The sequence below is a fragment of the Periophthalmus magnuspinnatus genome, chromosome 17 (assembly GCF_009829125.3).
Source record: "Periophthalmus magnuspinnatus isolate fPerMag1 chromosome 17, fPerMag1.2.pri, whole genome shotgun sequence".
In the NCBI taxonomy this organism is placed as follows: domain Eukaryota; kingdom Metazoa; phylum Chordata; class Actinopteri; order Gobiiformes; family Gobiidae; genus Periophthalmus; species Periophthalmus magnuspinnatus.
Window position 1 is genome coordinate 15421533 of NC_047142.1, and position 22150 is coordinate 15443682.

General features: G+C 41.4%; 1 protein-coding gene across 1 annotated transcript in view; it reads left to right on the top strand.

Annotated features, from left to right (window-relative positions):
* Positions 1-22150, top strand: part of ak5 (adenylate kinase 5) — a 118232-nt gene that overhangs the window by 40235 nt on the left and 55847 nt on the right. The window contains exon 6 of the mRNA XM_033983151.2: positions 20059-20250. Within this exon, the coding sequence (XP_033839042.1) occupies positions 20059-20250 (192 nt within the window). The remainder of the gene's footprint in view (positions 1-20058; positions 20251-22150) is intronic.

Here is a 22150-nt window from a genome sequence, read left to right on the forward strand (position 1 = left end):
ATATGGCCATAAATGTAAAGTGGGATTGTCAAGAATTCATTTCTGTCCAGTGAAAGTATTGATACCTGCTCAAATAAATATCAGTTTTTTGATACTAGTTTTAGTATCGATTATCGGATTTTCAGCAGTAAAACTAGTATCAAAAATTGATATTTATTTGAGCAGGTATCGATGCTTAAAAAGTCACATTCACTGGACAGAAATGAACCTTTACTGAACAGCTTTAGAATGATCTTGAGCTGTATCAGAACAAGTATAAGACACATAGACTAGTATACATCCACTATACCTGGACGACTGAGAGAAAGCACATATATAAAGCCACATGGTAATATATAAGAAAATATTACAATTTAATGTTGAAAATGACATTTTATTATCTAAAGAAGTGTTTTCTATTATCTTTCTGTTATAAGAATCAACATTGAGTATTGAGTCTATCCCTTAATATCAAAATCAACTTTAAAATTTTAGCATCATAACACCACTAATGTAAACCCATGTGATAAGTCGACATCTTTATATCTGCTCCCTTGCACAGTTTTTGAAAATCTCTCTCAGTGTCAACACTCTTGGGCACGTGTCATTGTGTGCATAAGTTAAATGATAGTCTGGTGAATAGGCCCTATGTTAATTAAGGAGCTTGTGTGAAAATAAATGTAAAGTGAAGAATGAAATACCTAGTGAGGTTAAACCTGTATCCTAGTGACCGTGCATGCCCATCTATGATTGGTCAAGAGCAGTGGCAGACCACTAATGCAGCACAATTGAATTAAGTGACAACTGTTCTGTACTACTGCTGGGAGCGGTCACTTTTAACATGAAAAAGTCTGGGTAAGCTACTTCAGTGTTGTTATATCTTGACAAAGACTGAGGTGACATTATGCTCTTTTTAGCATACTCCTACTACTACTACTAAAACTACTACTACTACTACTACTACTACTACTACTATAACATGTAGATCATTATTTTAAATCTTGTTCATTGTAAATCTAGTGGCAATTAACCTGTAACAAGCTGTGCAGTTTCATTTACTTTTTGTACGACTTATTTATATTAGGGTTGTCAAAAGTATCAGAAATCGGATACTAATAATCCATACTGAAACTGGTATCGAAACTAGATACTCTTTTGGCCAGGTATTGATACTAAAAAGTTACTTTCACAGGACAGAAATGAACCTCTCCTGAATAGCTTTAAAATGATCTTGAGCTGTATCAGAACAAGTATAAGACACATAGACTAATAAACACCCATGGACCACTATGGAACCTACCTGGATGACTGAGGGATTACACAGATATAAGGCCACATGGTAATATAAAAGAAAGTACTATTAATTAATATTGAAAATGACATTGTATTGTCTAAAGAAAGAGTGTATATTATTATTGTGGTATGGGAATCAGTATTGAGTATCGAGTTGACTCCTTTGTATCGAAAATGAGTAGGAAAAATGATTATGTAACATATTTTTAACCCTATATGTATAACCCGGAGTCTGCTTTTTTAAGTAATTGCACGTAAATACAGGAATGTGGGTGAGGATAGGTGAAAATTGAAGTGAAGCCCGCGAATGAACCAAAACAAACATGGAAATGCAGATAGATACGCCTCAGCCTATTTTAGCAGAAAAACAGGCTAAAGGTGTCTATGCTTTTCTCTCAAATGGATTTAATTTAAAGAGGGGTATTACTCTTCTATGGGGTATTAACTGCTAACAGCATATTTATTATATCAGCACGTTACCTTTAGCGATGCAACTCAAACATGCATGGATGATATCAGAATCAGAATCAGAAGACTTTTATTGCCATAGTCTGTGAACACAGTTCACAAACTAGGAACTTGATTCGGTGAAAAAGTGCAACATAAACACACTGAATAAATACAAATACAAATAAGGGCATGCACAAAGTTAAAAAGATATGCTTAAAAAAATCAAATGAAATACTTAAAGGGAGAAAATATGTACAACAGCAGCATCAGAACAACAGTGCAAAGTGGCTTATTAAAGTGACCGGTGTTATTAAGTGACCAGTTTAGTGCAGATATTATAAAGTGTTCATGAGACAAACAGCAGAGGGGAAGAAACTGTTCTTATGGCGAGAGGTTCTGGTCCCAATGGACCGTAGCCTCCTGCCAGAGGGAAGTGGCTCAAATAGTCCATGTCCAGGGTGAGAAGTGTCAGCTGCTATACGGCCTGCTCACCCCCGAGTCCTGGAGACATACAGGTCCTGTATAGATGGAAGGCTGCAGCCAATCACCTTCTCAGCAGAGCACACAATGTCTCTGTCTGTCCCTGGCAGTGGCCCCAGCGAACCACACAGTGATGGAGGAGGTGAGGATGGACTCAACGATGGAAGTGTAAAACTGCACCATCATCTGGACCGACAGCTTGCGTTTCCTCAGCTGCCACAGGTGGAACATCCTCTGCTGGGCTTTCTTGATGAGGGAGCTGATGGTCGGCTCCCACTTGAGATCCTGGGTGATGCAGGTGCCCAGGAAGCGGAACGAGTCCACAGTGGTGATGGGGGAGTCTGTCAGGGTGAGGGGAGGCAGGGGGGCTGTGACTTTCCTGAAGTCCACAATCATCTCCACTGTCTTCTGGGCGTTGAGCTCCAGGTTGTTGCTGCTGCACCAGGACACCAGCCGGTCCACCTCCCTCCTGTAGGCAGACTCATCGCTGTCCGAGATGAGTCCGATGAGGGTGGTGTCAAACTTAACCAGTTTGACGGAGTCGTGGCTGGAGGTGCAGCAGTTGGTGTACAGGGAGAAGAGCAGGGGAGAAAGTACACAGCCCTGTGGAGATCCTGTGCTGATAGTCCGAGTGTCCGAGACATTCTTCCCCAGCCGCACGCGCTGTCTCCTGTCTGTCAGGAAGTCAGTGATCCACCTGCAGGTGGAGTCAGGCACGTTGAGCTGAGCGAGCTTGTCCTGGAGCAGAGCAGGGAGGATGGTGTTGAACGCAGAGCTGAAGTCCACAAACAGGATCCTGGCGTAGGTTCCCAGGGAGTCCAGATGCTGGAGGATGAAGTGAAGGGCCAGGTTAATGGCGTCGTCCACAGACCGATTGGCTCTGTAGGCAAACTGCAGAGGGTCCAGGAGGGGGGAGATGAAGGACTTGAGGTGGTGCAGGACCAGGCGCTCAAATGACTTCATGACTACAGACGTCAGCGCCACAGTTCTGTAGAAAGCCACTTTAGGCACGTTTTTGATGAGCTAACAATGTTACAACATGGTAGAAATCCCTAAAAAGAGAGGGAGTGTCATGCAAAGTTGGCTTAGTGCTCTAAAGGGGGTGTGACTTAACGCAGAGAGCAAAGGAAGGGGAGGCTCAGAGCTTAAACATGTGCGCAGATTTGCATTTTCAAAACAATAAAAGGCAACATGGTGATTTAAATATGTTACGTGTTGGCAGTTAATAACCCTTAGAAGTAAAATAACCCCTGTTTTAAGTTTGATTTCTCGCCTTGTTCTTTTGTTGTAACGCTTTGACTAATCAGCTCATTCCCAACTGCTTTGAGTGAGAACTGTTCCTGATCTAGTGTTGGCCAGGTTAGCAGTAGAAGACAATTGTGGTTCAAAATGTGCCTCAACCAAGACTTTTGAATGTTTCCTAACTGCCAGATGAACTTGCTATAACCAGCTGCTGTACCACTTATCAGCAGATGAGATTTTGTACATTGAACCCACCGATCTGACGATTCAGTACAAGCGATTTGGCAGCACTAGCTCTAAGCACTTAAAATTTAACAAGGGCATGGACTGCGCTGACAGCTGACTTTGTGAAGAGTTCAAAAGGAATAATTTGTCTCCAGAAGGAAGTGAGTCACATTAAAAATAGGTTTGAAAGATTTGAGTGCTCCAAGATGCAAAAAGACCTAGCAGTGTTCGTATTTTTGTTGGATGTCATAGGTGTTATTAAGGCTGAGTACATGACATGACCTGGATCTCTGCGACAAAAGACAATGAGAAATATATGCAGTGCAATATAAAGAGCCCATATTGCACTGTTTTGTATGTTATAATGTAGTTTAGAGACTGGACCAATCACAGGGGAGCGTTGTGTTTCTAGAGCCCAAATGAACTGAAACAACCATGGCAACACAAATAGACATACCTCATTTTATATTTAATTTAAAGAGAGGGTGTTACACATTTCAGGCATGTTTTTTTTGAAAATGAAGTGACAAAAGATAATGAAAACATACAGTGTGCAATTTAAAAGGCCCATATGGCGCTGTATTTTTGATCTGTCTTAATGTTTTCTCATCAAAAACATCCTTTGAGTTGTGTTTTGTTTCATTCACATATGGTTAACACAAATCCTATTTAGGCTGAGTTTTTTTCTCAGAGAACAGTCTGTTTCACCTTGAGATGTCATGTGTTAATACAGGAACTGATCCTTTGTTTTTTTAATCTTAATAAATTTCACTAGAATCAGTTGGACAATTTCAGTCCTGGATTTGCCAGTCTCTAATTAAATGTAAAAGGCTGCTGTTAAATTGGAAACTTCATGACATCACCAGGTGGAACAGAACATTTTGATCTTTGGAGATGTACACAGATTATAAATAAAGGGTCACTCAGACACGTGTGAATGACATAAAACACAACTGTGGGTGTGTTTTTGATGACGTAATGGCTTTATAACATGGCTTAACGCTCACAAGAGTCAATTTTGTGTAACATAGGAGTGGCCAGAAAATCCATAAACAACATCAGATATTTCATCAGTGTCTATGCTACACCTTTTGACTTCATTGATATGTACCCCATTCATAATTGGTATTTCTATGTCTAAATATGTTGATGCATTTTGCAGCATTTGCTTCACTAAAATATCATTAGTTGAGTGTATTGAGGTGAATGTGTTTGACACATCACAGTCATTTGTACTGATACTAAAAAAGTCACACACGAGACAGAAGTGAACCTTTCCTGAATAGTTTTCGAATGATCTTGAGCTGTACAAGTCTAAGACACATAAACTAGTATACGCCAATGGACCACCATGGAACCTACCTGGATGACGGATCGATTTTTTTCAATTGTACTAAAATGACTACATGACGCTGCTGAATCCTATGCGTATCACCAATAACGAGAATAAAATTAGAGAGGTAAGTAAGTACAGACTACAGAGCAGAGCAGTGGACGTATGCCAGTAGCGGTGAAAACGAGGGTTGATCGTCAAAACGGCGTCTTGAAAATAAGCGATTCCTTAAACATGCACGAGCCACTATAACATGGTAAGAACTCTGAAAAGTCGATTTTGCATAATAGGTCTGCTTCAGTGTTGAAAATCACAGTCTATTGTCTAAATAAGGAGTGTTTTTATTATCATTGTGCCATCAGAATCACTATTGAGTATTTAGTCTGTTCCATAGTATCAAAATTGACTTTTAGTATCATGACATCACTACTAAGAACACAACAATTGTGCTGGTTTTGAGGGATTGAACCTCTAATTATTTGGTTTGTGGGCAACTACTCAACCACTGCCAAGAACTCCATCCACAATTTGTCACATATTAGCCTGCGTTGTGCCAAGTGCAGTACAGTATATCTTATTCTTATATTCCCGGTCTGACAACTCCGCAGAGAGCCTTAAAATGTCCATTCTCCAAAGACCTCTTCCCTCCTGCTGTGTTAAGCCTATTTTCTCCTCATTCTTTCACAAATCCCATGCAGGACCAGACCCAGTACTTATGATGTACAAGAATCCCTTGGCACCATAGTGGCATGTTTAACTATTCCCACTGGGCTGGACTTCCCATTTCTCCTCCTTCTCTTCTGTATCCCGTTGTTCTGCCCTTTATAACATCATATGGACATTTAAAGAGGTGTGAATGTGCCGGTCCCAGACGTTTGATAGGCTCCATAGAGAGGCTTTATTCACCCTCCACTCATCTCCTCCTTTTGCACTTCTGAGCAACATGGGGCTGTCAGTCAGGAAGGCTTTGGTTAAACTGGGATTGGAACAAATGATAAATGATCGCTCCTGACAACTTTAAACCCAGTGGCATCGAAGCATGGGTCAAATGCAGAAGATGCCTGTCATCATAATTGTATTTTAACATGGCTTAAAGCAGCGGCTCCCAAACGTTGAGAGAGTTTTGATGACGAGTCACTTACCCACAGCGCTTTTGAAGATAATGCTTGTTGACTCTGAACTTGTTTTATATAATAGTTGGAATATTTATAATTATTTCAAAACATGTTCATCAACTGTAAGGTTTTTGGGCAGGCCTAGGAGATCCAAATAATCTAAAGTCTTATCACATTATAACAAGTACCTAGTCTTGTCACTTCTAACAGTCAAAACGCACGTAGTTGGCATAGAGGCATCGAGGTAAAGGACACTGGGTAAAAATAGACAAACATAATAAACATAAGCGTGGACATGGCCACCGCCTGCTGTGTGCCGTTCAGCAGATTGGGCCCCACATGTCAAATTTCTTTTTTCTTTTTTTTTCAAAAATCATCTCATGTACCCAATACAACTCTCCACAGTTTGGGAACAAATGGCTTAAAGCACACATGACTCATGACCTTTAATAAGGGACCGGAAAATCCATAAAAACTCCAGACATTTCAGCATAGCTTTAGTATGATCTTGAGCTGTATCAGAACAATATAAGACACATAGACTAGTATACACCCTGGACCATTATGGAACCTACCTGGATGACTGAGGGATTACACAGATATATAACAAGTATAAGACAGATGTCTTATACTTGTTCTGATACAGCTCAAGATCATTCTAAAACTAGCTAGCTTCAGGAAAGGTTTATTTCTGTCCTGTCAATGTGACTTTTTTAGTATTGATACCTGCTCAAATATGTATCTACTTTCAAGGCTTGTTTTAGTCTCAACCAGTATCTGATTTTTGAGATTTTTGACAACCTTAGCCTAGCAGAGGACATATTTCTCTATAGGGAAATAGAGAGATAAGATGAAAAATTCTGAACTGAAACAGTAAGTATTAAAACATTGTTAAATATTGCATTAAAGGTCTGAATGTGCCTAGACTAAACCAAGGAGGACTGAACCAAGACTAAAACTTATAGTAAACCAGCTAAATGGGTCTGAATCAGTAATAAAGGTCAGGTGCCAATGCTTAATATTAAATCTAAAATTGGTGGGTAGTTAAGTAGCCAAAAATTGTACTCGAGTAAAAACATATTTGGGAAAATTACTCAATAGTAACTGACAGGACGGAACATCTGATTTATAATTTGAAGTTAATGTAATTTGAAGGACAAAACATTAAATAATGCATAAAATCTGGTATTTTCAAAGGACAGACACAAAAATGAGACAACCTAAAACATATCTGAAGAAACATAAATGTTAATAATTCAGAATTTTTACTCAAGGTAGTGTACCGTTACTTTAATAAAAATACTGCTCAAGTAGGAGTAAAAGTAAGTAAATGTAACTAAGTAAATATAATTGAGTACCACCCACCTTCAAAACAGGGGAGGTGGAGCTAATTTAATCGTGTAATATTTTGAGTGCTCACTAAGCTTTCACTGAGTTAAAGGGATTGTATTATTCTGTACGGTATGACAAAAATTTCACATAATATTCAAACATACATGCAAAATATAGCTTTTTTTCTTATTTTGCCACTATCTGCCAGTTTTGCAACAGGAATAAATAAGACAAAGTTTGAGTGGCTCCATGTGGTACTCAGTTTGAATCCACTTCAAAACACCTCTCAGGAAAAATGCTGAAGTGAAAAATGAGCGTTTGACTGTAGAGAAGCACTGCTGTGCCTCAGGCTGTATTTAAATATATTTTAAGGGCTGCGTAAGTGTAGGCTACAGTGTCAATGTGACTCAAACTGGTCCAGTAAATCGTGACTGGAAACTGTGACACTGTGGAAAGTGAAAATGAGTTGAATGATAATGTCTAAAGTAACACCCTATGTGTTTAAACTAGTGTTATGGGCTCTTAAATAGGACTAAGTCAAGACTAGACCAGTCTAACCCTGAACTAAACTGAGACTAAACCATCTAAATAGGACTAAACCAGGACTAAACCAGGTCTAAACCAGGACTAACCCAAGTCTAAACCAGGACTAACCTTGGTCTAACCCAGGACTAGACAAAGACAAAACCCAGTCCAAACCAGGATTAAATCAGATCTAAACTGTGTCTAAACCAGGACTTAACCAGAACTAAACAAAAATCTAATTAGGTCTAATAAACCAGGACGAAACTAGAACTAAAGTTTAAACCAGGACTAAACCAGAACCAATCCACCACTAAAGCAGGATTCAACCAGGTCTAAACCAGTTCTAAATCATAACTAAACCAGGATTGAACCCATTGACTAAAAACTAGTCCAATAACTAGTAAGGTTTAAAAATGTCTATGTTGGGTGTGTCTAAACCAGAATGATGTGGTCCAAAAAGCAGGACTTTACAGGACTTTAAAGCAGTAAACCAAGACTGCAGGTCTATAAACCAGGAGTACGCAGTTATATTTTTGTCCCAGTGGAGAATATGTCTCTGCATTGTGTCTATCATAATTCAACTCAGGACTAACACAAGACTAAATCAGAATTTAAAAAATATTTTATTTGAGCTGTGGAGAAGCAGTGCTGCGCCTCAGGCTTTCTGTGAATACACTTTAAATACAGTTTAAGTGTAGGCTAAAGTGTCCATGAAGTGACTGCATTTGTCTATCAGAACTCAAATTAGTATTGTAAATCAGGTCTAAACTATGACTGGAAACAGAAAAGTAATGTCAAAATCTGCCCTTAAAAGTCCTACAGGACTAACGCAAGACTAAATTAGGACTAAACCAGATCTAAACCCTCTCTAAACCAGGTCTAAATCAGAACTAAACCAGGTCTAAGCTAGAACCAAACCAGGTCTAAGCCTATTACATTGGATCTAAACAGGACTAAACCATTTAAAACTGGACCAAACATCATCTAAACCAGCACTAAACCTGTCTAACCCAGGACTAAACCAGAACTAATAACCTATCCAGTCTTGGTCTAAACCAGTACTAAGTAGAACTAAACCAGGTCTAAACATATTAAACTTGGTCTAAATAGCACTGAACCAGGTTTAAACCAGGATTAAACCATCTAAACCAAGACCAAACTAGGTCTAAACCAGTGTAACCCAGGACTAAATCTGAACTAAGAACCAAACCAATCTTGGACTTGGATCAGAACTAAATCAGGACTAAAGCAGGACTGAATTAGGACTTAACCCAGACTGATAATAATAATATCTATGGTTTGTTCTCTGCATGTGACCCAATATAAGCCAACTTAGAATTAACACAAAACCGAATGAGAACGAAGACAGGTCTAAACCAGGACTAAACAAAAAACAAGTCCAAGCCAGAAGTTCCACATTGTAAGGGCATTTATAAACCAGATTTATGGTCACATATTTGGTTCAAAATCATACTGACTTAAGTTCACAAGGAAGAAACCAGGACTAAAGACTAGGACTAAATCAGGCGCAGAATATTCTTGTGTAAAAACCAGTTGGAGACATTTGTGTGGAGTGCAAGTGTGAGTTGGCGAGAGGAAGTGTAGAGGAAGTGACCCCAGAATGGCCTGGTTTATCGAGACAGATGGAGCAGAGCGTCATGTGCTACTGCAGTATGTGTACAGGCTGCAAAGAAATACAAAAGCTACTTCAAAGTGAACTTATTTCTGTACAATACCCAAGCTGTCCATTGACAGAGGTGGGTAGAGTAGCCAAGAATTGTACTCATGTAAGAGTAACCTTACTTCAAAAATTATATTACTCAAGTATAAGTACAAAGTAGCAGGTCAAAAAAATGACTCAAGTAAGAGTAAAAAAGTATTTTGGGAAAATACTACACAAGTAAAAGTAACTGTAAGTAAGTAGTTGCCCAAAATCTGGTATTTTCAGAGGATTGACACAAAAATGAGACAAATAGGACTAAAACAGGTCTTCAAAATCCGGATTCAATACGGTCTAAACCAGACATTGATCTAAAAATGTTACTGCAAGGCTAAATGTATTTCAGAAATCCACAAATACTTACAGAGAGTGCTTTAAAATGAATAAAACTACTTCATATCTGTGCCTCTAGACCTTCAAAGCACACCACAAAAACACATTGCAAACATCACATCCATTATATGCACAATTTCTATAGCCCAAGCACTTTACACATTGTAACCATGTGAACAATTTATACTATGTGCACCAGTATGAGGCCACATAACTGCTTTTGAATCCAAAATACTGAACAGAATTCCACACAGTAAGACTTTCCGAGAGTAATAGTTGTATCACAATTTCAGTGACCACTTTTTTTTTTTCATTTTGACAGCTTTGGCAGCAATACATACACTCATTTTGGTTACCAGAAATAAGATACGATTAGCTTCTGTTGTGTCCAATTGTCTCCAAAGTAAAAGTTCAGTAGGTCTGTCACAATAATTACTATATTGACTTATCATTCAATAAATAATAGCTGGGGCAATGTTTTTTGGGGCTCAGTATTTATTAGAGATAGACTGATATATCGCTTGGTCGATATATCAAACCAATATTTGGCCTTTTGTCATATTGGCTATCGGCCTTAAATCTCCAGCATAGGCTGATATTTTGTTTTCGTCGATTTGCTGCCTAGAACATACACAAAGCTTTATTTTAACTGTTTAACAAAGAGACAACTGCACTAAATATGATATACTGATCTTTTAAAAGTCTGTGGTTTAAAAAAGGCTGTGGGTTTGTAGTAAATTTCAAAAAAATTTGGGTCTCATTTATGAAATGTTTGCTCACCACATACAGGGATCCTGGATGAGGCGCGAGTAATACTGCGATCTGTCATCCCACATTTAAGCCCAAAGCAAAAATAATATTTCTCCCTAAACACCAGTGCGAGTTATCTCTATCTATCTAAGGCTCCAGCAAAGGGGAGGGGGGCATCCCGTCCCCACGCGTTGAGCCGACAATGTTGAACCAGTTTTTTCCAACGCTGGCGGGCTAGGGCCAGCTGCTCTGCGTCCTCTATGGTGACTCCAAGTTGTTGGAGGTCACCCGCAATGACGTCAAGCCATCGGGTGCGGGGCTTGCCTCGTGGTCGTTTCCAGCCTGCCACCTTTGGGTCAAACTGGAGGATGGCTCTTGTGGGATGGTCAGCAGGAAGGCGGAGAACATGGCCAAACCAGTGGGTGCGACGTTGCGCAGCCAGGCAGGATGCTCTGGGCTGGAGCGTGCGAGCTCTGAGCCCCTGGTTGGAAACTCGCTGGGGCCACCTGATATTTTCGATGGTGCGGAGAGCTCTGCTATCAAAGCCATCTACTTTGGCAGCCAGAGTCTTGTTCAGGGGCCATGTCTCCGAACCATACAGCAGGATGGAAAGTACGGCGGAATTATATATCCGGAGCTTTGTCGTGCGTGAGATGGTGGAGTGTCGCCAGAGTGGTTTCCAGAGGGACTGCAGGGCTGATGCTGCCAGGGCTCTTCTGCGGTTAATCTCTGGATTTAGATCTCCGTTGTCCATCACTATGGACCCCAGGTACACAAAGCGCTTCACAGGCTCTACAATGTCATTGCCAAGCTGCAGGGGGGGTGGATCTGGCCCATCACCGACATGTATAAATTTGGTCTTAGCCCAGCTCACTTGGAGGCCAAGCTTCCCTGCCTCTTCACTGTATATGCCCAGAGTATCTCTCAGCTGGCTGTAGGATGTGCTGAGTAGAATGGTGTCGTCGGCCTACTTCAGGTCGGTCAGATGGTAGTCGCCAAAGGACACTCCGGGGACCCGCTCACAGACCTTGAGAATCAGGTGGTCAATGATGCAGTTGAAGAGGTCGGGAGCAGCCACGCAGCCCTGACGGACGCCACTGGAGATGGAAAACCAGTCAGAGTCTCTGCCGTTAATGCGGACACAGCTCTGTGCATTGCTATAAAGCAACTTGAGTAGGGCGACGATCTTGGGTGGTGCTCCAAGGGCCTGTAGGATACTCCATAGTGAAGCATGGGAGACGGTGTCGAAGGCAGCCTTCAGATCTATGAACCCGATGTAGAGGTGTCGGTCTTTACGGAATTCATAGGTCTTCTCTATCAGCAAACGAACGGCGGAGATGTGGTCGGTTGTGGAGCGATTAGGCATGAAGCCAGCCTGCTGGGGACGGTGACTGCTTCTGATGGCTGGGAGAGCACGGGTGAGCAAGATCCTGGTAAAGAGCTTGCCGGGGATGGACAGAAGGGTAATGCCTCTGTGGTTGCAGCAGTCTAGCCTGTCACCCTTGCGCTTCCAGAAGGGTAGGATAACCCCTCTGGTCCAGTCACTGGGAAGTCTCTCTGTCTCCCACACCTGATTGAATATGTGGGTGAGCCACTCGACAACGCCATCACCACCAGATTTTAGCATCTCAGCAGTTATGGAGCAGATGCCGGGGCCTTCCTGTTGTTGATTTTATTCAGAGCAGCTCTGACTTCTCCTGGGGTGAGAGGGTCTGTGCTGCAAGCGTTGCTGGTGGATATGGCATTTGCAGTGGCTGGGATGATGGAATCAGCCGGAATGGAGCTGTGCTGCACTAGAAGGGTGAAGTGCTCTTTCCAGCGTTCGAGGCAGGTTGCTTCAGTTGTTAGGAGGTGGCCATCTGAATCTTTCACCAGGGCTGTCGTGAGAATGATGGTGATGTCATGCGGTGGGGCTTGGTTGGCAGCCTGTTGGAGTTGGTCAAAAAAGGCATCCTTCGCATCCTCATTAGAGACATTGGTGGGTGCATAGGCAACAATTACTGTCATCTTGCCATGTTGGTGGAGAAAGCGGGCGGACAGCAGTCTGTCGTTCAGAGGTGTCCAGCTGATGAGGCACTTGCGGAGGGCCTTTGGGATGGCGAGAGCCACGCCATAAAGGCCTGTCCGTCTCTCGGGGCCACTCCAGATGTAGCAGTGGTTGCCTGCTGTTGTTTCGCCACTGCCTTGCCATCGGACTTCACAGAGTCCTGCAAGGGTGATGTTGTAGCGGCAAAGCTCTCGGGACAGCAGGGTGGCGGCTCCGGGCCGAAGGAGTGTCTGGACATTCCATGTTGCGACACGGGTCCTACGACGAAGGTTGATCCGTACTCGTTGGTCGGGGGCGGGCTGGGGTCCGTTACCATTTTGGGCAGTCCGGCTTCTTTCTCTGGTCGGTTTCGTAACAAAAGGATTTCTCCTGAGTGGGTTGTTGGCCCTCTGCAGGATAGTCGGTTGGTGGGGCTGCCACCTTACAGCGTACCGACACACTGGGGTCTATGTTCGTCTGGAACCTACCCTGGAGACCGGCCCGCCTAGGGTGACCCTACCAGGAGCAAGCTCCTGACGGTATCGCTCTCCAAGGTCCCGGGAACACACAAGCCCCCTCGCCATGTCAAGGCCAGACCCAAGAGAGGGAGTGCGAGTTAACCTACTGTTAAAAGTTTGGGTCACCGTCAGATACTCCTTAATCCAAACACGATGCAAACATGTCTTGAAGTACATTGTTGAAGTACATTACAACATTAATTTGCAATGTACTTCATCTTTTCAATAGCCCATAGGAGCAAAGGCATACAGATGTTGGCACTTGAAAAATACTCTCATTTACATCTGTGACTTTCCTCAAGTCCACAATCACACAGGAGATGGTGGTGGACTTAAGGAAATCCACTGCTTCCTGACTCACACCCCCATCACCCCCCTGCCCCACCTTGCCCTGACTCACACCCCCATTGCCATGTGTGTAGGCAGCACGGTGGCTGAGTGGCAACACTCATGCCTCACAGCAAGTGGGTTTGGTTCCATCCCCGGGTCGCCCAGGCCTTTCTGTGTGGAGTTTTGCATGTTTCTCCCCGTGTCTGGATGGGTTTCCTCCGGGTACTCCGGTTTCCCCCATCAACCAAAACATGAACGCCCTTCGAGATAACTGTTGTTGTGATTTTGGGTGTTACAAAAATAAATGAATTGAATTGAATCACCCCCCTGCCCCACCTCGCCCTGATTCACACCCCTATCAGCCCCCTGCCCCGCCTCACCCTGATTCACGCCCTCCTGCCCTGCCTCGCCCTAACTCACATCCCCATCAGCCCCCTGCCCCGCCTCACCCTGATTCACACCCCCATCAGCCCCCTGCCCTGCCTCGCCCTGATTCACACCCCCATCAGCCCCCTGAACCTGCCTCGCCCTGACTCACACCCCGATCACCCCCATACACTCCCTTGCCATGACTGACACCCTCATCCCTCCCCTGCCCTGCCTCGCCCTGAGTGGCCTCCCCATCCCCCCCTGCCCCCCTCGTCATGACTGACACCGCCTTATTTTAATGCATGCACTTATATCTATTTTATCATAATTTAAATATATTCTTTTTTAAAGTTGCACGATAATGCCAAAGCAAGTTTCTAGTTTGTGATTTTTTTCTCTGCGACAAAGGCAATAAAACAGCACTCTTCCCCCTAGTAGATCTACTGCAACATGCGCTCAAACTGTACATGCTGTTTTTCAGTTTATCCTGGAAGTTCAGAGCTGAGGCCCTAAGAGTCTATATTCAAGGACTGCCGCTGGAAATATCACCCAAGACTTGCCACATTTCTCCTTCATTTGTCACATCTTCTTGATTTCTTGATCAGTCAGTCCATTACAGTGCAATGTCCCCAACTAATACATCAGTCCAATTCAAAGTAATAACTTTGTTGAATGAGAACATCAGCCATTCTCCTGTCCCTAAATTACATCATAACGCAAGTATCAACACAATCTGTATCAAGTGCCTATTTCCATGTTGTAATAAAACAAGCTGCGGTAGAATCTAGGGCACTACGTCTCCATGGAAACTGAATTTGGCTTCCCCGACTGGCAGTGCGGTTTCGGCTTTGAGCTCTCTGATAAATATCACCGCGGTGACTATTTTCAGCACTGCTCTGATTGAATGCAAAGTGTGGAGCTCGTTAGGCAGAAACAAGAAGGACCAAATCTAAGGGTTTGTAGCAGAGAGGAGGTGAAGTTAGAAGGCACTAACTGAACAAGCACTAATAAGTTAAATATATTTGATTTTGTTCAAAATGATGGGTGACCAATGAGCTCCTTCGATTCACATGCATGAAATAAATCAATCTGAATACACGATCGGGTTTGGTTTGGTGGGGGACCAGACAGATGTCCATCTGTATAAAAAAATACGGAGAGGCATCATTTGTGAACTTGTGAGGTTACCTGAGCCCAGCTGTAATGATGGCATTAGACATTAGAATGATTCATCCATTTGTCTATAACTGCTCTCACAGTGATGTTCTGCGTCTCATAAGCTGCACTGTGTGAGGTTTGGAGTCTGGACTGTATCAGCTGCATTAGAGCCTGTGTGCCGTCTGACCTTCACTGAGAGGGGGGTTTGTGTTTATCTCATCCTGTTTCTGTGATACTCTCCTCTAATGGATTTATACCAAATGAGTTTCCTACTAAAAGAAAAATAGAAATCAATATTATTTTCCTGAGAACATAAACAGTACAGACTTTTAATCAGTGCCTTTGAACACAAAAAATAGTCACATTTGTTCCTCCAAAGTCTGAACTCTGCTCCAGGGTTTGGCTGTAGACCTTGGCTGATCGTGGAAAATTAGAAATGATTGAATCTCAATCTCAATTAAAACCCTTTAGTCCTACCTTTGTTCATTGTAATCTGTAATTTTGTTTTTTGTTATTCGTGTTCAGAAAAAGTGTGGGTCTCTGTGATGTCAGGTCTTTACTGAGGATGAGGTTGCGTCCTTTAACCTTTGAACCCCAGTTTCGATTTGTGGCCTGCATTCCCTGTGCTAATGAAAAATTAGGACCGTTGCCATAGTGATTTACAGTTTAAAACAAAGTACTGTATCCTTTGAATGGGAATGAGTCCTCAAAATGTTCCATGAAACAGGAAGCTCAAACGCATGTACCCTCGTATCTCTACAAAGCAAGTAAAATAACCCTGCCCAGATTTTTATGAGTAAGAACTTATGGTAAATATTGTAGTAAAGTGTTAAAGAGGGGGTATTATGCAAAATTGACTCTTTTTTTTAGCTTTTTACCAGGTTAAAACGTTGTTCCCTCATCAAAAACATGAGACGTGTGAAGAGACATGTCAATAAGTTGTAGCTCAAAAACTTGTGAAAATCCAGCCTGCAGTGCATAGTTATATTGAAAGTGTATGGACTTTCATGGAGTATCCACTAAAATTTGTCCCTCACAAAAACTTGAACAAACTATTTCATTCTGTGTTCTGCGGAACCTTTCATAACTTCTCATCTACAATTACTTCTGTGCTTCGTCTAGGTCTTGACCATAAAAAAATCACCTGCTCAATAATTGTCTTGAATTGCTCTGACTGTAGCGCTTGTTAAACCAAATAAATCTGTGCCTCATTAAAAAGCAGCTGTAAACCTTTTATTGGCTCGTTTCGGTTCTGATTATGTGGAGTTATGTGTGAGTGACTCCGATTCTGTCTCTCCTCTCCCTCGCGGTGCAGTAATTGTAGCGTTTTGTACATGAGCTGTCAGAGTGATCCCGTGCTGTGAAGTTTCAGAGCATGGCAAGCTGTCCATCTCCTCAGTGTGAGCGCAGTCTTCCAAATCTGTGCTACACTCTGACATGCTTCCAGACACTTTCATGTGTCAGATTCATTGAGTGGTTTCTAATAGTTGTGTTATTTCAAGGGGTAGGGGTAGGAGATATGCCAAAAAAATGACGTCATGGTTTTCTTCCATGGTTCACAATTTCAATTTTATCAAGCTCAACTCATCTAATTGTCTTGAGAGTTCACTCTTCACAATGATTGGTTAATTCAACATTTCCCTTGCTGTTTTGAGCCGAGAGCTGCATTTTATGAAGAATTACTGAATCGTGATCTGACAATATGACCAAAATTGCATATTGTCAAAAGATGATTTTTATCACCATATCACTCAGCCATGAGAGTACGACAATCACAACCAGTGTCTTAACCTGCTGATAGGGGACACATACAAGTTTTTCTCATTCTCACTATATGGACAGTCCATGTTTCATGTAGCTCAGAGCCTCAGTCACTGAGCTGCAGAGGCTGCACTAGCATTGATTCATGATTTGCTGCAGGTTCTGCGGCTTAGACAGAAAGAGAAAGTCCTTTTGATTATGGATGTGTGCATTTACTTAATGTGGGCATAGCAATTACACTAAACAAACAAGGTGCATTGTTGCAAGTCTAAAAGTGAGAAATGCTAATTTTCTACAATTTACAAACAAACAAGATTTCAGCATTAAAACTGGCAACTCAAATGAGAGACTCATTTCTGATTGGATAATCGGCTTGATTACGATAACACAAAATTATTACAAACAACTTGGCCTTTGTGCCCAATGTTTTTATCTTGTATGATTTGTGTAGGGCACACAATGCTGGATTATAGCATTACATTTGTTATCAGTAAATTTAATATTTAATTTGAAAATACCTCATATTTTATGTTTACTGAATTCCAAAGAAAATACTTGCCATTACTCTGCACACTGTAGCCCCCTAGGACAGGGACCGCTCTATGTTTATCTATAAATGGAGCCAACAGGTGGCACACAAAGAAAATACTTATCTACTTTCACCGAAGGAATAAGAAATGTCCTTGTAGAGCAGTGGTTCTTAACCTTGTTGGAGGTACTGAACCGCACCAGTTTCATATGCACATTCACCGAACCCCTCTTTATTGAAAAATAAAATATAATTTTTTTCAAATTCAAGACATATGTATGTTTTACTGGTGCACAAATTAAACCGTGTATTAACATCACTGTGTTCAAAGAATAAAACCAATACAATGCATAAACAAATTACATACATACCTTTTCACAAAGACATGACCTTTTTTAACACTACCACAATGAAATAATTTAAATTTTCTATTGTATTATGTATTCCAATAATGAACTTACTGTATTTATGCTTTTTATTATTTTTAACATTTTAACACGCACCCATCATCTAATTTCCATTAGGCTACAATAATGAATATTTACTGCAAATCAGTGTGACTTCTATTGTTGCCTTTGAGAGACCAGGTCAGAAATGCATGGCTTCACCTTGGCCACTCTCATGTCATTTTCACAGCAAAGTCTGTTCCATTTCTTCGTTTTTATGTCATATGTTTTTATGCCGTTCGAAGTGACAGTATTCAATGACCAATACACATTGAGAGGAATCTGTATCTGCACACCCAGCTGCTCTATTACTACAGATTGGCATTAGCTAATGCTAATGATTACACGTAATACACATTTGACCCACAATTAAGTCAATAGCAGAATAAACCACGCTTACCGATCAGGAACAGCATCCAGTCCATCAAATCATAAGGTCCTCTGCTCCTCAGTCCATCATGATCTTCACTCAGTTCCACGAACCGCTCCAGGTCCGAGATGCCTCTAGTTTAACTTGTACAAACATCCACAGTGTCCTCGGTTGCGTACTTCCTTTGTTTTGTCCGTTTCGTCATGTTTAAAATGCAAAACTGCTGCAAAACAGTGCGTAAAACGCAATTACGCGCGCGTAATTTTACGCGCGGATCTTTGCCCGAGGGTGGGCCGTCGGAACATTAAGGGGTTAAACAGCACTTAGAATCTTCAGCGAGTTTTCACTCCACGTCGGCCACATCGGCTAAAACTCTGGTAGCGGCTCATGAGGACGCCTGTCAATAATGTTGATGAGCTGCGCAAATACGTGAATCACATAATTGTCTGGAGCAGCTCGTCCCCGGTCACACTCACTGTCTCACATTGAAAAATAGCGCAGAATGAATTGTTGTGTGTTTATTTTATTTTCAACTCCGGTTCGATTTTTTTGTGTGCAGCACAGATTTTCTGTGCGCGGAGACCGTGTCAGCAGTGCGCAATTGAGCACGCGCGCAGCTTAGAGGGAGCAGTGTTAGATAGGCACAGCAAAGGGTGCATTTGTCGAATTAGGACACGGCTAGCGTCTGGAAACGCTCGCAGTCCGCGAATCATATGAGTCGGGTGCGTGTCTTGACCTCCGCCGAACTCCTTCCATAGAGTATGTATGTATTTCTACCAATGTATATATGTGTGTGTGTGATAATTGGTAGAAATACAGAAATACTTACATGCATACATACATGAAAAGAAAAAAAAAAGTCGCCACCTGGATTTAACTAATCAAATAGGTACGAGCCTATAAGTATGAGTCTGGTCTAGGTTCAGTAAGAGACTGTGCTCAAAGAATGAGGTCAGCTGACTCCCTGAATATACTGAATGACCAGGTTATTCCATCAGTAGATTTTTTCTTCCCTGATGACACGACAAGATGACAATGCCAGGATTCATCGGGCTCAAATTGTGAAAGAGTGGTTCGGGGAGCATGAGATATCATTTTCACACATGGTTTGTCCACCACAGAGTCCAGACCTTAACCCCATTGAGAATCTTTGGGATGAGCTGGAGAAGGCTTTGTGCAGCGGTCAGACTTGACCATCATCAGTGCAACATCTTGGTGAAAAATTAATGTTAATTAACACTGGACAGAAAAATCTTTTGACATTGTAGAAGCTTATCGAAACAATGCCACAGCGAATGCATGCCGTAATCAAAGCTAAAGGCAGTCCAACGAAATATTGTTAAAGAGCGTGTGACCTTATTTGGCGGCGACTTTTTTTTGGCGAGGTAGTCTACATACATACACACATACATACACGCATACACACATACACATACCGATAAAAGGTCATTGTACTTTGTTAAGGGAGCGTCACAGTCTCATCTTTGTGATCCAGACCTGGTTTGGTCTTTAATTTAGTGCTGGTTTTAATGTGGTGTGCACTGGTTGATATTGTGTTATACAAAAATTTCAACTTTATCTACTTTATAATATCATCTTTTTAGTATTTTTAGTATTGATCTGGGTAGTATGTGTACAATTCTTCGACAATCATAGTATGAAAGCAACCTAAGCAAAACCTAACTAAAACTGTCTTGACGTTTCACAGTATAACTTAACCTACATTATACCTCCCTGTGTTCTATAATGTGCTCCGTTTGTCCATTATTGACAGATCTGTACTCCAGACCTTGTGGTGTTCTTGGCCTGCACTAATCACCATCTGAAGGAGAGGCTGCAGAAGAGGGCGGAGCAACAGGGTCGCCCTGACGACAACCCCAAAGCTATCGACCGCAGGCTCACCAACTTTAAGCAGAACACCATCCCCCTGGTCAAGTACTTCCAGGAGCGCGGCCTCATCGTCACTGTAAGGAGCTAGGCTGTTTGTTTGCGATCATTTCATTTTGGTATTTACATTGCATTGGTATTTCTTTTACACTGGGATTTTATATTTTATAATTTCATTTTTTATAATTATGGCTACCTTTGGTGGGATAGTACCTGCGGTAAATATTTATTATAGTTTTACATCAGTAAATGTTTCAATTTATGCACAAGAAACGCACTTTTCTGGCAGTTTAAACTAGAGATTGACAAAATATGGATATATAGATATACATAAAGAATATATGCTTAAAGCTTTAATTGAACACTTTAGTCCAGTAATTCCCAAAGGGGAGTCAGAGGCGCTACAGAGGTCCCCAAAGGCTGTCTACACAACAAGCAATTTAGTGTGAAACCAAATATACATTATGTCTGTTTAGAATGACTACATAAATACTTCTTTTCATGATTTAGATCATTGTTATTTCCATCTTGAGTAAAACCATTATGTGGTCATTGGAATAGCGTTTGAGTTGATCTTTGAATTTTTGTTTTGCTAAAAAGTAACGTATTGTGGCTTTAAATCAACATAGCTTATAGTCATGGGGTTAGGTTTAGGATGAGTCTCCAGGGATAGCATGTAAGTTAATGTAAAGTCCCCAAGAAGCAGGGAAACCCAGCTCTTTTTTTTGCCTGAGGAAAGAACCATCCCAACGCTCTCAAATCCATTTGTAGCTCTAAGGCAGTAGATTGAAAAACACACACAGGTTTCCTTTGAGAGACAAACTGCAATGATTTTCTGAGTTGAAGTGAAAACTGTGGTTGAAAACATAACAGAAGAGTGGTATGAACTCCAGGTGAGGTGACTGTCATTACAAACTGTACTGGTACATTTCAGATCCAACAGTGTGATGATGCTATACTCCCAGATTAGAGGCAAGAGACAGATTTTCCTTTTAATAACTTTGTACTTTGCCATGAAATATACAATATGAATTCACTTATGTTGATGTATTAGTGACTAGACCCTAGAACAGTATTATAACAAAAACTTGCATTTTAACAACATTCATTTTAGCTACCACCATCTGTATTAAATATTATTAATACTTTGCAGCTGAGTATATCAACATTCCATGGGGGTGTGATGCTAACTAGAGGCACGGCTCTGTCTGAAGCTCTGTTAGACTTTAATCTGAGCTTTGCTTTAACATAATCTGACTATAAAGAACAAATTTATCTGGAGCTATAACAGGTGAGATGATTTGTACTCTTAAGCAAATCTTTCTCAAATAACATTGACGTCTAGGTCGCTAGCTAGCAACAATTTCAGTTATTCAGTGTCACCTTTTTTGTTGACGCCTGAACTGGAGCATGAACACTCACATTGATCACAGGCTCTTGAAAATGTGCTAATGTGTGCATTTTGTTGCCATGGTAACAAAACATTCTGCCATAGACATACGTGCAGAAAATACATTGAAAAAAGAATAAACTGGATTTTTACGGTGAGTGGTGTCGCCACACAGATCTGTCCCATTACTTAGCCTGGTTACATCACCCGTCTCCATGGTGATAGATAAGCTTAACAACATACGGGGGAACATTCTAGGCAAAATAATAACATCTCCATGGAGAGAAACATTTGGCTGATCCTCACCCAGAAAGTTATATAAGAAACAACTAATGCAGTTATACAAATGACAGTTTCCTAATTGGGAAACTACTGCACATCGCGCCGGGTTTGTGAAGTTGTAGTGTATTCTTTTTTATCCTGCTTTTGTAGATTAATGGAAAATTGACCTGCGAGAGTCCTAAACAGGCTCATACTGCTCACTATAAGGAGGGTTTGAATAGGGCCCAGAGAGATCGCTAGATTACTCAAACATGCATGAATCACATCTAAAACCTCTTCAGGCACCTTTTTGAACGTTATAAGATGG